The sequence below is a fragment of the Apaloderma vittatum genome, unplaced genomic scaffold, assembly GCF_000703405.1.
Source record: "Apaloderma vittatum isolate BGI_N311 unplaced genomic scaffold, ASM70340v1 scaffold19257, whole genome shotgun sequence".
NCBI lineage: Eukaryota > Metazoa > Chordata > Aves > Trogoniformes > Trogonidae > Apaloderma > Apaloderma vittatum.
Window position 1 is genome coordinate 5,420 of NW_009724747.1, and position 15,011 is coordinate 20,430.

A 15,011-nucleotide genomic window follows, 5' to 3' on the forward strand; every position below is an offset into this window, starting at 1 on the left:
CTCTCTACAGCTACCTGAAGGGAGGTTGTAGAGAGGTGGGGCTTGGTGTGTTCTCCCTGGTGGAGAGCAATAGGGTGAGGGGAAATGGATTTAAGTTGTGCCAGGGGAGATCCAGGTTAGATATTAGGAAGAATTTCTATACTGAAAGGGTTGTCAGCCATTGGAACAGGCTGCCCAGGGAGGTGGTTGAGTCACCATCCCTGGAGGTGTTTAAGAGACGGGTGGATGTTGCATTGGGGGGAATTGTTTAGTAGGTTGATAGGGCTGGAACAAAATCTGGACTCAGTGATCTTCTAGGTCTTTTACCCCTGATACAATTCTATGATTCTAAGAGCTGAACCCTCTCCCTTCAGAATGGTAGTAGTTGGCATTTTCCCAAAGGAATGGCTTAACTGTCTTTTGCCGTCAGCATGCAAGTTGCTGATAGTCGTTCTTCTCTTGACAGGCTGCTGACACCCTTGCTGTGAGGCAGAAGAGAAGGATCTATGATATCACCAATGTTTTGGAGGGCATTGATCTCATTGAGAAAAAGTCAAAGAACAGCATTCAGTGGAAGTAAGCCACGTCAATTCTGCAAATTTTCACATGCTCAAGATCAGTAAAAAATGCCACTTTCCACTTCTCCTGACTAGATATGACACTGTAAAAAAAAAAAAGTTACACTCATCAGTGAGCAATATGATATTTTAGAATCGCAGTGAAATTGCAAATGAGCTTTAATTTGCACCTTTGATACATAAAATCAAGTCTAAAGCATACAGGAGAGAAACTTAGAAAACTTGCAGTGCTACTTTATAACTAGGACTGGCAGTTAAAAAAATTACTGTAGATGAATCCGGCAGGCGTATTGGGACACACTGTCTCCTACCCTCCTATAGTCCTGCCTGTTATCTCTTGGGTCACTGGAGGTGAAAGCTCAGGCTAAGAGCTAGAGGGGAAGGAGAAAGGGCCTGCAAACCAGCTTCAACCCAGAAAATCACTGCATTCCAAAATAAAACAGATTTCAGTAGAAGGAAATTCTAGATTTGGTCTGAAGTTAAGAATTTTCATTTTTCTGTTAAAATGCTGCTGGGAGGATTAAATGCTCATTTCCTTCATACTGAATGTTAGATTTTCAAAGTGTTGAAAGTCTTAAGAAACTATTTCTGTGTGTTTGCTTTAGTATTTCACCTGTGGTTTCATGAACCCTTATACCTTTTTAAGAGGAGTAGGTGCTGGCTGCAATACAAAGGAAGTCATAGACAGACTGAGGTATCTGGAAGCTGAAATTGAAGATCTAGAGCTAAAAGAAAAAGAATTGGATCAGCAGAAACTGTGGCTTCAGCAAAGTATCAAGAATGTCATGGATGATTCTACAAACCACCAATATCCTTTTAAATTAGTTGTGTGCATCTTGGAACTAGAATTAAAGCAACAGTCAAAGTTTAGGTAATGGATAAAGCATAATGTAGTCTATTTTATCCAGTAGCAAGGAAAGGCAAATATATATTCTGGATTTGGTTCAGAAAGAAAGAAAATAAAAAACTTATTTACATGACTTTTTAACTTCTGTGGCTGTATGATTGGTAACCTGAAAAAAAATTTGCATGTATATATATGGCAGTAATTTTAAGTCCATAATATAATTCCAGTGTCTTATTTTAAATGAATCGCATTGCTTTTCAGCACTTAATTTTATACTTTCTTAGCAGTGCTTTACATGAACCTTTTTTTGTGTTGCTTCCTTCTCTTGAAAAGATTAACCTATCAGTCAAAGATAAATTAAGTCAACAGTGTCCTGAATCTTGTTGAGTTTGAAAGTGGAAAAAAAATCCTGCATGTAAATACACCATGAGCAGAGAGTTCCAGCTACACTGCTTGTAATCATGTGTTTAGCTCTTGCAAGATACTGAGCAAAATAGACACCTGAGACTGGGAGCAGAACAGTGCCCTTCTTATCTATAGCACCAGTGATGAGTACTTATAAATTATTTGAGTTGCTCTACCAAAACCGTTCCTGTAAAAATGGATTTCATAGAAAAGGAGATTGAAGTTAGGTGTTAGGAGAAACTTCTCTTTGGGAGAGCTAGTACTCCCCCCGTAGGAGATGGAATATCCATCACTGGAGGTTTCCCAGAAGAGGGGAGGCAAACATCTGTCCAGAATGTCTTAACAGTTGATGCTACCTTGAGGCAGGGAAATGGGACGGTAGATGAACTCTCAGGTCCCCTCTGGCAATATTTTTTTGCGATTCTGGGAAGTCGTGATACATGCTTGAATGCTGTAGTGTCAAGTTAGTGAGCTAAATGTATTCAAAACAAGATTTTACATGTTCTCCTTTTTTTAGAAGAACCTCTTCCCATTCAAGGTACACAACTTTTAGCTAAATGGTATTCTTCAAAACAAGATTTTACATGTTCTCCTTTTTTTAGAAGAACCTCTTCCCATTCAAGGTACACAACTTTTTCTATGTTGTGTTTTCTTCACAGATACGGATTTCTTTTTTTTTTAAAGACAGAACTCTGTTATTTTAAACTAGCCATTCTGAAAGCCAAAAATCATGCCCTGACTACACCTCTGAGTAACAGCCGTAAATTCACAGATTAGGCTTACTTTGGCCAAATTTCTTTTAAAAGACAACAAATGCCAGCTTCATGTTGATTTAAGAAAAATGTTCCTTGACATAAATTACATTTTCGTACGTCACCCATGAAGATATCTGCAACTGCTTCAATGGTAAGTTGCTCCTAGGCTGAATTTCCTAAAGTGAGGGATTTCCTGATATTTCTGTTGAAAACTGACTTGCTAACTAACCTCCTTTTTCCCTGCAAGTGTTTTGAATTTAGAAGTATTCCGTGGTGATCAGTATTAAGTAGCTATCTTTCATAATGTTCATGACTAGCTAGGCATTTTCTAATTATAGTCACAGATTATATGCAATGGAAGCCCAGATGGTTTGGGAGTACTAGTTTTGGAGATATTTTTCTGTATCCATACCCTGCAGCAGCTTGTCTCAGGCTGTTAACAGAACCAGGGACAGGACATGTGGTCCAGCCCACCAGAAGGACTAGCTAGGCAGGTACAAATTTCATAACATTCTCTGGTGGCAGCTGTCACCAGAGGGAGCTCCTGATGATGCTGTATATAAATGGAGCCAGCTGACTGTCGACAATGAGGCATTGATACTAAATCAAAGAGATTCCTTTTGTACAGGAGGTCTGGAGAAATTGCCAAAATTGCAGGCAGAAGTTACTTCCCTTGCCATCCTCTCCTGATCCTGGGGCACCCATGGGAAGATTGTTGTTCAGGCTCCAGCTAGGCTCAGAACCATCTCTTCTTTGCCACAAAGAAGGTTGGGTTTGTTTGTGGATAAAAATGCAAGATTAGACATCTACTGCGGAGTTAAAGAAAACAAAGGTGTTATTAAAAAGAATTAGTCATTACAAAATGTGGAAACACCTACTACAGCAGTCATAGCACTTCATCTAAGTGTCATTTAGGAGACAGAGGGAAAACAAAGCCATCTTCCAAGTTATGGACGAAGGGGAAATGATGTGCAGGTAGGTGAGTGACCTGCAGTGTAAGGCAGGTTGTGCAGTGATGTTGATGTAATTGTGATCTCCTGACTTAACCAATACCTAACAGTGAGCATAGTAAGGTAAGCTGCAGGTGAGTTTGATAGCCAGCTCTCACATCTCAGTTTTGTGTGCTGCAGAAGCTGTGAGCTTAGATACTTGAAAGTGCTGGCACTGAAGACAATCATTAATACCTTTTCTTCCTTCTGTTAAATCCCTCTGCACTACCACAATTCTTCAGAGCTATAAAGTGAGCTGGACCAGAGAGCTGTTTTATCTGAAAAAGAAACTAAATGTTTCCACCTTGCCTTACGTGTACAGCTAGGAGATCTGGGGACAGTGACAAAGAGGTAAAGGAAATGGTAAATCTTTACTGCTACCAGAAAATATTCTTGCAGCTATGGTCTAAGTATTGGAATTCTGTGATTTGTATTATACGATACACTTGGATCTTACAGGGATAATGCAAGTCCCATCACGAGTTTATTTATGCTAGAATTATGCCGTATTTTAAATGGCCTTAGAGAGTGACCGTATCTCATTTGAGTGGATACCATGCAACACTTAATAAAAATATGCACATTTAACACTTCCTTAAAAATTGCTGTTTACCCAGGAGACACACTTCTAGCAATTCAAGCACCTTGTGGTACACAGTTAGAAGTACCTATACCCGAAATGGTATGTACTGTTTTTTTGTTTACCCAAGTGTTCTAGAGGGGCAGTGAAAAATAAGAGCTACATTAGAGCAAAGAGCTTATCTGTGCAAGAAGGAAGGCAGACATAAAAATTAAGATGGTTCCAGTTGAGAGGGAGAGGCTGGGTGGGAAAAAGTGGTTTTTGTACACCTAGATAGACTAATGGTAACTCTTGTCTCCTATTAAAAACACAATAGTGGGTTTCTTTGCTCTCTCTTCTTTCTTGCTTTTAAATGCTGCAGCTTTCCAGATTAGGCATACTTGTCATGAATTACCCTGAGAATTTACTAGCAGTTACTTTAGGTGTCAGATTTCTCTGTTGTATTGTAAAATAGGGTTTTTGCAAAAAAAAAACCCACAAAAACCAAACAACTTTTAGATTTAGTTGTAGATTTAGTTTATGTTTAGTCTCATGGTACTAAACTGGATATAGAAACAGACTGCAGTCTCATTTTAGCCAAAAGGCTTAAATGGGCGAGATTAAAGTAGGAGGCCAAATTACTTATCTCTGTCCACCTTTAATTTTTATTTTTTTTTTTGTGGCAATGCTCTGTTTTATATAGAGTTTACATCGTTGGGAGAGAGCATTTTATGAAGTGTGATAGCCACTGTGCCCGTAGATGGCTGGAATTCACGTGAGAAGTTTCACAAGCTATTTTTAGGGAGACTAAGCAGAGTCTCATGTCATAAGACCAACCAAAGCTAGAACTGTGAAGCTGATCAGTGGTACTACCCTTGTCCGTCTCTGCTGGAATCAGTTCAGGCAGTGGTATGGTTCTCTGCAGGACCAAAGTTGGCAACTATGATATTGATTTGGGGAGGTTTTGGACTTTTTGCTGAGGACTAAAACAACTTATCTTAGTCTTCATCACCAAGTTCCAACTGGATGTTTTTGCTTTGCTTCCTGTCCCTGAGGCTCCCTTCCCACTTTCCTCCTCTTGATTTTTTCTAGAACATACTTGCACCTGTCATTTGTTTAGTGACTGGCCCAGCCCTAACCCTTGATGGAAGCCCTAACCTTGCAGAAAACCTGTGTGCTCCGTTAGCCACTGTGGAGTCAGCGGTCTCATTGAGGCTGTGCTAGAGGGAGATGGCCCTAGCTGTATTAAGTAGCTTGCCAAGAGAAGAAAGCCTGGCAAACCAGCTAAGAAATCATTCCTTTTGACCTCCTGATCCTGTGTTCACTCAGTCTGGGTGAGATATCCGACTGTTATGGGATTCTTAGTCCCAACCCAGGGTCATTCTGAAGCTCCATTTAAAAGGAAGAAGTGTAAATGTCCAGAAATTGTTATTTATCATTTGTTTTTACTGTTAAAGATGTAGTCCTGCTGTAAGTTTCATGTAACTTGAATTCAAGATTTAGTTAAACAGTTTGAAGAATTGCGTATTTGTGTCCTATATAACTGTGTTCTGGTCAGGTAAATATATTATGGCTTTGCAATTTGGTTTGTTTATTTTTATTAGATCACATGTATTAGTTTTAAATATTTTTTTCCTGTGGATAATTTGGTAAGTTTGTGCCAATTCTCAGCCCTTCCTAGTGATCTAACTAGAAGAGCTCCTGCATCAGTCTGAGAATTCTTTTCAAACATCTTCATTACTTTCTGTGGGAAATTACTCTATGCATTTACATTTTGTAAAGTTCCATGTTCTCAAGGAACGGTGACTTTCACAATATATCACTTTTACAGGGACAGAATGGACAGAAGAAATACCAGATCAATCTTAAAAGTAGTTCAGGACCTATCCATGTGCTGCTTATAAATAAAGAATCGAGCTCCTCCAAGCCCATGGTGTTTCCAGTTCCTCCACCTGATGACCTTGCACAGCCCTCACCTCAACCTGCAGTTCCAGCAACTCCCCTTAAACCTGCTACAGCTCCTCAAAATCCACCAGAGCAACACAGTCTGAACCAAGGACAAGAGTTAGCACAAACATCAGTTGAGGACACACCATCAGGTGGGTCCAGGATTTTTCCTACGTCAGGTGGATGAGGGAGGAAGGGAATGGGAGGGAAGGAAGCAACTGTTAGAAAAGGTGGTACATAAAGGAAAGATTAAGAATTCACATAGCATAGCAGCTGTCTTAAGAAATTACCCAGAGGGCTAACTAACAGCTCTCAGGAAGTTACACAGAAGCCTCTTCTGTCTGGTGAAACAGATTCCTTCCTTGTAGCTTATCATCTTATACCAAACAGGTATAAGAGGTGCTACTCCAGAATGCAGTATGGAATGAAATTGCCAACCTCTGACAGAGGATACGATTTGAACGTGTACCTTTAAATGAGGCAGGTAATACAGGCACCAGTTCCAGATTTTGTGCCACAAGGTCACTTATGTTCTTCCACGTAGACACAGTGAGAGACTGCCTGAAAATCAGGTGTTTTTTTCATAAGAATAGTAAGGTAGTAGGAAAAGATTTAAGAAAATGCTGTCCGTGATACAGACCACATTTCTGAGGGGTTCTGATTAAATTGTGCCTGTGACTTTAGAAGGGGTAGACTCCTCTCACCTCATCCCAGACATTGGCCATGTTCTCCTCAAAAGGCTCTCCTCTCAGATGCATGCATTTCATGTTCCCTTTTACCCTAACAGACCTCGTAATGTGCCTTTCGTCTTTATAGACAGCAGCGTGCAGCAGAAGAGTACAACCCCAGCAGCTCCTTACTCCAGCCTTCCAGAGTCGGTGTTGTATCCCAGCCTTTCAGGAGATGTCGCCCAAGCTACAGCTAGCTCAAATGACTACCAGGGCTTGCTGCCTTTGGACGTTAACTGTATTCTCAAGCCAAACGCGTTCGACATAGCAAAGATGGAGGAGCCCACAGGTAGGAAGCAGTAGTTACTGTTCAAAGGTTTTTATTAGTTTCCTGAGCCCTCCTTTGTGACGAGGTTACTGATGAGTTACACAGAGACGAAGCCACTGAGAGCCAGCTCTTAAGTAGCAAATTTGTTTTGAGCAAAGTACCTTTCCCTGCCATGACATCACCTTCACATTGTACATGGCTCTGGAGTTGCAAGGGATCAGTGGCAGAGACATATCAGGGAACACTGAGGTTACAGAAATGAGTATGTTTTACAGGCACATGGCACGCTGTCTCTACAGCTCTTACACTGTGTCTGTGAGCTGTATTTTACTGTGCAATTCACTGTTTTAATGAGTCTGTGTTGATTTCCATAAATACACGCTCTTTTCTTTCACAGGAAGTATCAGTGGGGATATTATTGATGAACTCATGTCTTCTGATGGTGAGTATTTAGCATCTTTACTTTTCTAATAATCACAAGTAACAGCATGGGTTTTGTGTGAACAGCACTCGGTGCGTGTCTCTTAAATCTGATGCCAAGAGTCAGTAGGAAACTACTTCTTTACCCTGTACTGCTTACTCTGTCGTTCTCATCTTTGCTCCCCTTTCCATTCCCTGCAAGTGTTATTTAACAATCCAAATATGACAGCCTCAATCCAGCAAGCACTTACATGCATGAGTAACCCACCAGTACTTAATTTAGGAACAAAGAAAGAACAGGTTAATGACTAGAGTGCTGCCTTAAGAAAAAAAAAACAAACTGGTGTAATTCTGTTCTGCCTCAGGCTTCCTGCAGGAGCTTTAAGTAAACATTTCAGGACATACTTACATGCCTGCGTGCAGACTGATACACGGGCAGCTGTGGTGCACTGGCAGAACAATAGTCACCTGTTTCTGCTCTTACACCTCAGTGGCCATATGAGCGCTGAACTGAGCCACAGCTGGGAAGTCCATGTGCTCCCTGCCTCTCTGAGGTGCCAGGCAGAGACTTGATCTCGGCTGCCCTTGCTCCTCTCATCCTGTAAATATGCTGCTGCGAGCAGCCTGCACTAACATTTGCCCTTCAAGAAGACAACCTCAGGGCTTATCCAGACAGAACCATGTAATTACAAGATCCAAGGAGCAAGATGGCATTATGTGAATGTGCCAGTGCACAGCTAAAATGGAAACAGTCTCCACTTCTAAGGGCAGGTACAACACGCCCAGCTCATCTGCACTATGTTAGTGTTCCTCAGGTGCAGCATGAGGGCTGAGGCTTCTCTTCTTGTGTTCCCTCCCCAAAGATTTCTTCAAGTCCATGCTTGAAATGCAGTGCACAGAGAAACTCCTAGCCTCTGTTTTTCATCTGTAAAATAGGCATAATGGTAACTTCCTTACTTAAAGAGATAAACATTTGAAGGCTGGTATGTGCAATACTGCAGCAAGACAAAGGAATTACAAACATACATGATGGCTTTCTGATGGAAGTTTGAAAAGCTGCTCAAGTGCTCCTTTGCTGCAGAAGGAGAACTGAAGTGTATTCCCCAGCTATCGCTCTATTCTAGTAACTCCACTTAAGATGCTAAGCAAAAAAGGTAGGCACATCACTTATAGTTTGAAGGCAATACAGGTATTCACAAGATGTATCCTAGCATGACTGTCAGATTATCAAAACTATTTTAATTATTAAGACTAACCTTGATACTGGTGATGACAAACATACTGAATTATGAGCTAGGGCTGATATTCCAAGTGTTTTAATTTAAACTAAACTATTCCTGCTTTACAGTTTTTCCCCTCTTACGACTCTCTCCTACTCCCGGAGATGACTACAACTTTAACCTGGATGATAATGAAGGAGTCTGTGATCTCTTTGATGTGCAGATACTAAATTATTAGATATTGTGTCAACCAGACTACTTATCTACCTCTAACTATAACATTCTAGACTTCTTCATAACCTAAGTATTTGAATAATGAATGTATAACTTCTTAGTTCACTGACTCTGGGAGTATATTTCCTTTTGCTTCCTTTAACTACTTCACAAAACAAATTTAACAACCAGAAAAAAGGGCTTTTATCAAAAATTCTGACGTATTTTTCACCTGAGTGTCCTCTGTGTAATCCAGTTATTTGGAGTTTTCTGTAGTAAGGAAAGTGAAAATGCTTTATAGCCTTTTGATCATTTTTTAAAAAAAAATTAGGCTTCTTGCTCATAGTTAACAGCATTTTCTTTGAAGCTTTACTGCCAAGAAGCTTTCTATGTATTTTTTTAACGTTTCAATCAATTTTGAAGCTTTCACTGCCAAGCTGAAAAGGATATCAACTTGAGTTATGCTAAATTGTTTCAGTGAACCAATTTTGTGAAGTGCCTTCTGTTTTAGCACTTTAAGTTTCTCACACTGACTTCTTACATTCCACTTTCCTAGATCATAGGAAAGGTCTGTTTGTAGTTTGTATTAAAGTGTGCCAATACTTGTATATTAACAAGATTTTTTTTAATAAAATTGTACAAACAAAGCCATCTGTATTTGTGATCTTCATCTCTTGCAATCCCTTCGTTGTCCATTATGCATTACAACTGAGACAATAGGCTTGTGGCAGCATCCACATCTGCTGGTTCCTCCTCCAGATTTCTGGAAACCTGAAAAAAAAAGTTTCAGTTTAAAGTAGAAAGCAATTTCTTTTTACTCTGCTTGGAAAAAAAACACACTAAGAAATATCCGTTGTCTAGCAGATTGGGTTTTCTTTACACATTCAGTTTACTGAATTATGACTGCAAAATTAGTTTAATTTGGGGGATTACAGGATTCACTAAACTTGACAGATAAGCAGCTGCAGGAGAAAAACAAAGCATCATGCTAGTAACATAACACACATGGTCAAATGGAAACAGGTTCAGCTTTTAGTGCGCAAGTGCCCTCAACAACACTTTTGCAACTTTACAGAAAATACTATGACAGCCCACGTGATCAAATCCAACGTTATGTCATGTACAGCCCTGCTAGCACAGGAGAAGTGGTATAGTCCCAATTCCTGGCTCTGTACAACAGCAAACCAGCAGGGACTAGGCCACTGCCACCAACTGCTTTGAAAGCCTCGTTTGGCCTCATCCGGTGCTGCAAACAGTCACCTGCGTTTCATTTTTCCCTCAGCTTCTCCTTAAGGTTCCTGAAGCTCGTTTTGTTGCTCCCAGCCATACAGAAACTTGATCACCCCAGGCACAGGTGATAACACTCAATGCATGTCCACTTTTCCCAACTGCCCCTACCTCCCCCAGCAGCCAGGATTAATCTATACCTCATCCCAGCCCACTGCTTTCTCTCTCTTGCACACCCTGCCCAGATATCAGAGTCAGCAAAAACAGTTTATATGGGGGAGCTTGTCAGCAATTATATTCTGTAAATTATTTCTTGTGCATGACTGCATGTAGCCCTGTTTAGAGAAAGGAAGACAGGTGAAACACTGTCTTGAACCCCAAGTGTGCTACAGGCAAGAGCTTTAATGTAGAAATTGCTGTTTCAGGTGTTGGTACTTCTGATGAGGGAATATGAAGGCTTAGGAATCAGGAACAGAAAGAGGCAGAGCTGTTTGGCTCAAAGCACTATCACGTGCTTCAGGTAGGGAGCAGCGAGGTTCATCCTCACTTTCTGTGTGTATTTGTGTTGAGATATAAAAGTCTCAAATCAAGGTCTGGAGCTGGAATTAACTTTAAAAAAACAATTAAAACCAACTAGAGCATAATTTTAAAATATGTTTTGAATGCATGCTATAGCTTGACTGCCCACTCTGTTCTCTCTTTAGTAGTTATATAGCACTTGAATATGCTAACCAGTTCTCAACATTACCACATAACTGAGGTTAATAAAGCTGCATTTATAGCTTTAAAACAACTGCATGAATTGCCTGCAGTCTTAGATCCAGAATATCATGCTTTGAACATGCACATTCCTTTCATTTCCCTCCTCATATTTTTACAAAGGGAAATTACCTGATGACTCTTCTGAGGTTCTGCTGCCATGCTTTTTGATAGCTTCTGTACTTCTTTCTGAACTTCAGCAAATGCTTTATTTAATGTGCTAACTTTCTCAGCATTTCTAATGTTTATCTGGGAGGAAAAAAAAATACATGTTGATATTTTTAACAGAAATTCTACTGGTGTGTGAAATTGCAGATCTGTTACTTATGTCATCTAGCCATGTACTAATAAACTGAACATTATGAAGGCAGGTAAACTCGTTCAATTGGAAAGGGAGCCCATAGTGATCCAGAAACAGGACACAGGGAAAACAAAAGTCTGGCTGTAGACAGGGCCTGCTACATCACCCTCAGCTCCTCTTTGCTGGAGTGGAGTTCCAGGAGGGGTTCCTTCCTTCATTTGTGTGGTGGGTTGGCATTTGTTGGACACTAGATGCCCACCAAAGCCACTCTATGACTCCCCTCCTCCATTGGACAGGGGAGGGAAAATATAACAAAAGGCGTGTGGATTAAGACAAGGACAGGGGAACATCACTCAGCATTTAACATCACAGGCAAAGCAGAGTCGACTGGGAAATGAGTTTATAGCCAGTCAAATCAGAGTAGGGTAAGGAAAAATAAAACCAAATCTTAAAATCACCTTCCTCCCACCCCTCCCTTCTTCCCAGGCTCAACTTCCCTCACAATTTTCTCTACCAGCACCCCACAAGCAGCACAGGGGAATGGGGGTTACAGTCAGTTCATCACATGCTGTCTCTGCTGCTTTTTCCTCCCCACTCTTCCCCTGCTCCAGCATGGGGTCCCTCCCATGGCAGACAGTTCTGTATGAACCTCTCCACTGTGAGTCCTTCCCACAGACTACAGTTCTTCACAAACTGCTGCACCATGGGTCCCTTCCATGGAGTGCAGTTTTTCCAGTACAAGCTGGTTCAGCATGGGTCCCCCATGTGGTCACAAGTCCTGACAGCAAACCTCTTCCAGTGTGGGCTCCTCTTTCCATGGGTCCACAGGTCCTGCCAGGACCCTGCCCCATCACAGGCTCCCCACAGGGTCATAGCCTCCTTTGGGCACCCACCTGCTTCAGCGTGGGATCCTCCACAAGCTACTACACAGTGGCAGGCTGCCTCACGATGACACAACCTGCAGAGCAATCTCTGCTCTGGTGCCTGGACCACCTCAGTCTCCCTTCACTGACCCTGGTGTCTGCAGAGTTGCTCTCCTATATTCTCCTCTCTCCCACTTGCTGTTGTGCAGCAGTTTTTTTCTCCTTAAATATGTTATCCCAGAAGCATTACCACCGTCGCTGATAGGCTCAGCCTTGGCCAGTGGTGGGTCTGTCTTGGAGCCGGCTGGCAATGGCTCTGTCAGACACAGGGGAAGCTTCCAGCAGCTTCTCACAGAAACCAGCCCTGTAGGCCTTCCAGCTACCAAAACCTTAGCATGCAAATTCACTACAATTTTTAAATGATCCTACAGTTTTGAATTTCTTCCAGTAGTTTGCTTTTAAGCATCACACCGTGGATTCCTACTTGTTCATACTATAGGTCTGGCCAACACTACTAGATTTTGTTGTGGTATTTAAAGAAACTTCATTGGCTGTAGCAAACCAGGATGTGTATCTGGCCCCTGGATACCTCAGCCTCACTTACTAGCCCAAGTCTGCCTTCATAAGATATTTCAGCAAAGATGTTTGCTTTCAAAGGGCAAGAGCTAAGAGATGGCTGTGTGCTGTGCTCTGGGAGCAACAATCTGTGGCAGAAGAACAGGGTGGATGCAAGGGGGCACAGACTCTTTCACAACTGCAGCAAAATAAGATTCAGCTGAACTCAGCCCTAGCACTTGCTGCTTCTGACAAACCAAATCTGGAACAGGATCGCAGGCAGATAATGGCCTATCACAACTGCACATGTTCCAGAAGCGCACTCAAATGTCTTCAGGCAACCCCACATTTCCATGTGTCTCCTGCTGTTCCAAAGGCTACCCCTGTAATTCACCTCTCAGCAATTTACACAGGCAGAAGCAAACCGTGACTGGTTACACGTATTCATTTTGTTTTCAAAGCCTCCATAATTTCAAAGCAGGTATACATTAACAATTTATTCTAAGTGACAAAAAGAACCAGTAGTATGACAGCAGCAGCAGGAGGCCGATCAAACAAGCCTACTCAGATTAGCACTTTAATTTGTAATAAACTGGATGATGGCTCAGGAAATATCAACTCAGCTCCTAGGTCAAATCAGTGTAGATGGGGCTGTGGGCAACACAATTTACAAAGATCTCAGGTTTTCCACCAGGGCTTGTTACTGTTTTCCCACTTCACAGGGGTGCTGAAAGGATCCAGGCAGTTTTAACAGCTGATAACCTGCAGCTACTCAGGCAGGAATCCTTCCACAGAAAGAGGCTCTATAGCTAGCGTGTGTATCTATATCACAAGCTGGTTGAATAGTTATAATGGGCCTTTGTCTATTAAAGAATAAACCCATTTGAATAAATTTTTCTGAGCATCTTCCTATACTGCTTTATGATAAGAAAATTCCCAAAGGCTTAATGAATAAAAGAATACAGCTTCAAACACAGAGAATAAAATTTCACTCTTAATAAGCTACTAACTTTTCATGAATACGTTTTTTAAACTTGTTTCTCCCTTTATTATACAGAACCCTCTAGACTAAGTGGAGATGCAACACCAGCAACATGAAGTTATTTATTTCCAAAGTCTGTTACATTCCTGTCTGTCTACCAGATTAACTTGTCAAGTGGCTTCAGCTTGCAGGAGAAAATTTGAAAGGGCCTTTTCTTAAAGCTGCTATTTAACTCTGTTTGCCCAGCAGAGTGCAAATAAGTCTAATGGGAAAAATAAGCCACTAATTTTCTGCTTTTTCTATCAGATGCCCTTCTAGAGGGACTAGCTGAAGTCCCAGCAGATCACACAGCTCAGACTGGAGACAGGGTTTGAGAAGCTGCCATATAATGACTTGCGACCAAGAGGAAAACTCATGCTTAGATCACCAATACCCCTCTTCTCCTGTATCACTCCTAGCCACAAAACCCACTGTCTAACTCCTCTGGGCTGTGACGCCCTCTGGACACGAAAATGGCAGAGTATTATTTCTGCTTCTTTAATTTTCCATTGCTTTAGTGCGTTACATCAGCTCACAGAAGGGTCTGCACACCATCACAGCCCCTCTAAGGTGCAAGGAGTTAAAATGTGGCAGTGCACATACTTATATCTGTTCACGGGAACTCAGTGACACAGTTTTACTTGACAGCTGTGACAAACAGCTACTGATCACACTGATTGGAACTGCTGGATCAGGAAAGGCTCCATCCTTTCTCGTTCTTCCCCCTCCCAAATTTTTATCTTTGTAAACAGTTGGTTCAACTTACCAACCTAGCACCGGAAAAGGCAAAATGAATTTTGAATGGCTTTTACTGCCAATTTAGTGAGTTTCATCACCTAGTATGCAATGAGTTCTTAAGCCAGCATCAAGGAGAGCTGTGGGAAAAGAGCCCAGAGCCTGATAAAAGGGGCTGGGAACGTGACTGCAAGGAGCAGGACCTCCGTTTGCACTGTCTGTGCCTGGTGACTTGGACCAAGCCGTTTTGTTAAACTGTACCCTGAATTACACCATCAGTAACGCTGCAAGTGTGGCCCAGTAAACGTACGTTGTCTTTAGCATCCCATTCCCCCAGGACACCCTGAGATGCTATCAGACACTTTCCAAATTACTCCCCTCAAGAAGAACACCTTGAAGTCTTAGTGTGACACATGTTTGCAGTAGATTAGTCAAATAATCTCCTTGTACTTCTCTTTTTGAAGACGAAGACATCCACATATAAACCTAATTTTCCGGTGGAAATTGCGTACTTTGCCATTCCGTACCCGGCAGGTTACTGCCCACAGAACAGCTCTGTTCGCTCAGCCATGCTCTCTCTGCCCCGCGGAAGAGGCCCCGGAGGAGGTCAGGCCGCACCGGCCCGGCCCGCAGCAAACCCCG

At 41.8% G+C, this 15,011-nt stretch overlaps 1 protein-coding gene across 1 annotated transcript; it reads left to right on the forward strand.

Moving 5' to 3' along the window:
• Positions 1–445: 445 nt before the first annotated feature.
• E2F5 (E2F transcription factor 5, p130-binding) lies at positions 446–9,555 on the forward strand (the record flags this gene model as incomplete). Its single annotated transcript, XM_009872646.1, has 8 exons — positions 446–555; positions 1,204–1,365; positions 2,672–2,715; positions 4,171–4,235; positions 5,944–6,211; positions 6,876–7,076; positions 7,453–7,497; positions 8,824–9,555. Coding segments are annotated over 8 exons (1,005 nt in total), but the record flags the coding sequence as incomplete, so codon positions are not given.
• Positions 9,556–15,011: the final 5,456 nt, after the last annotated feature.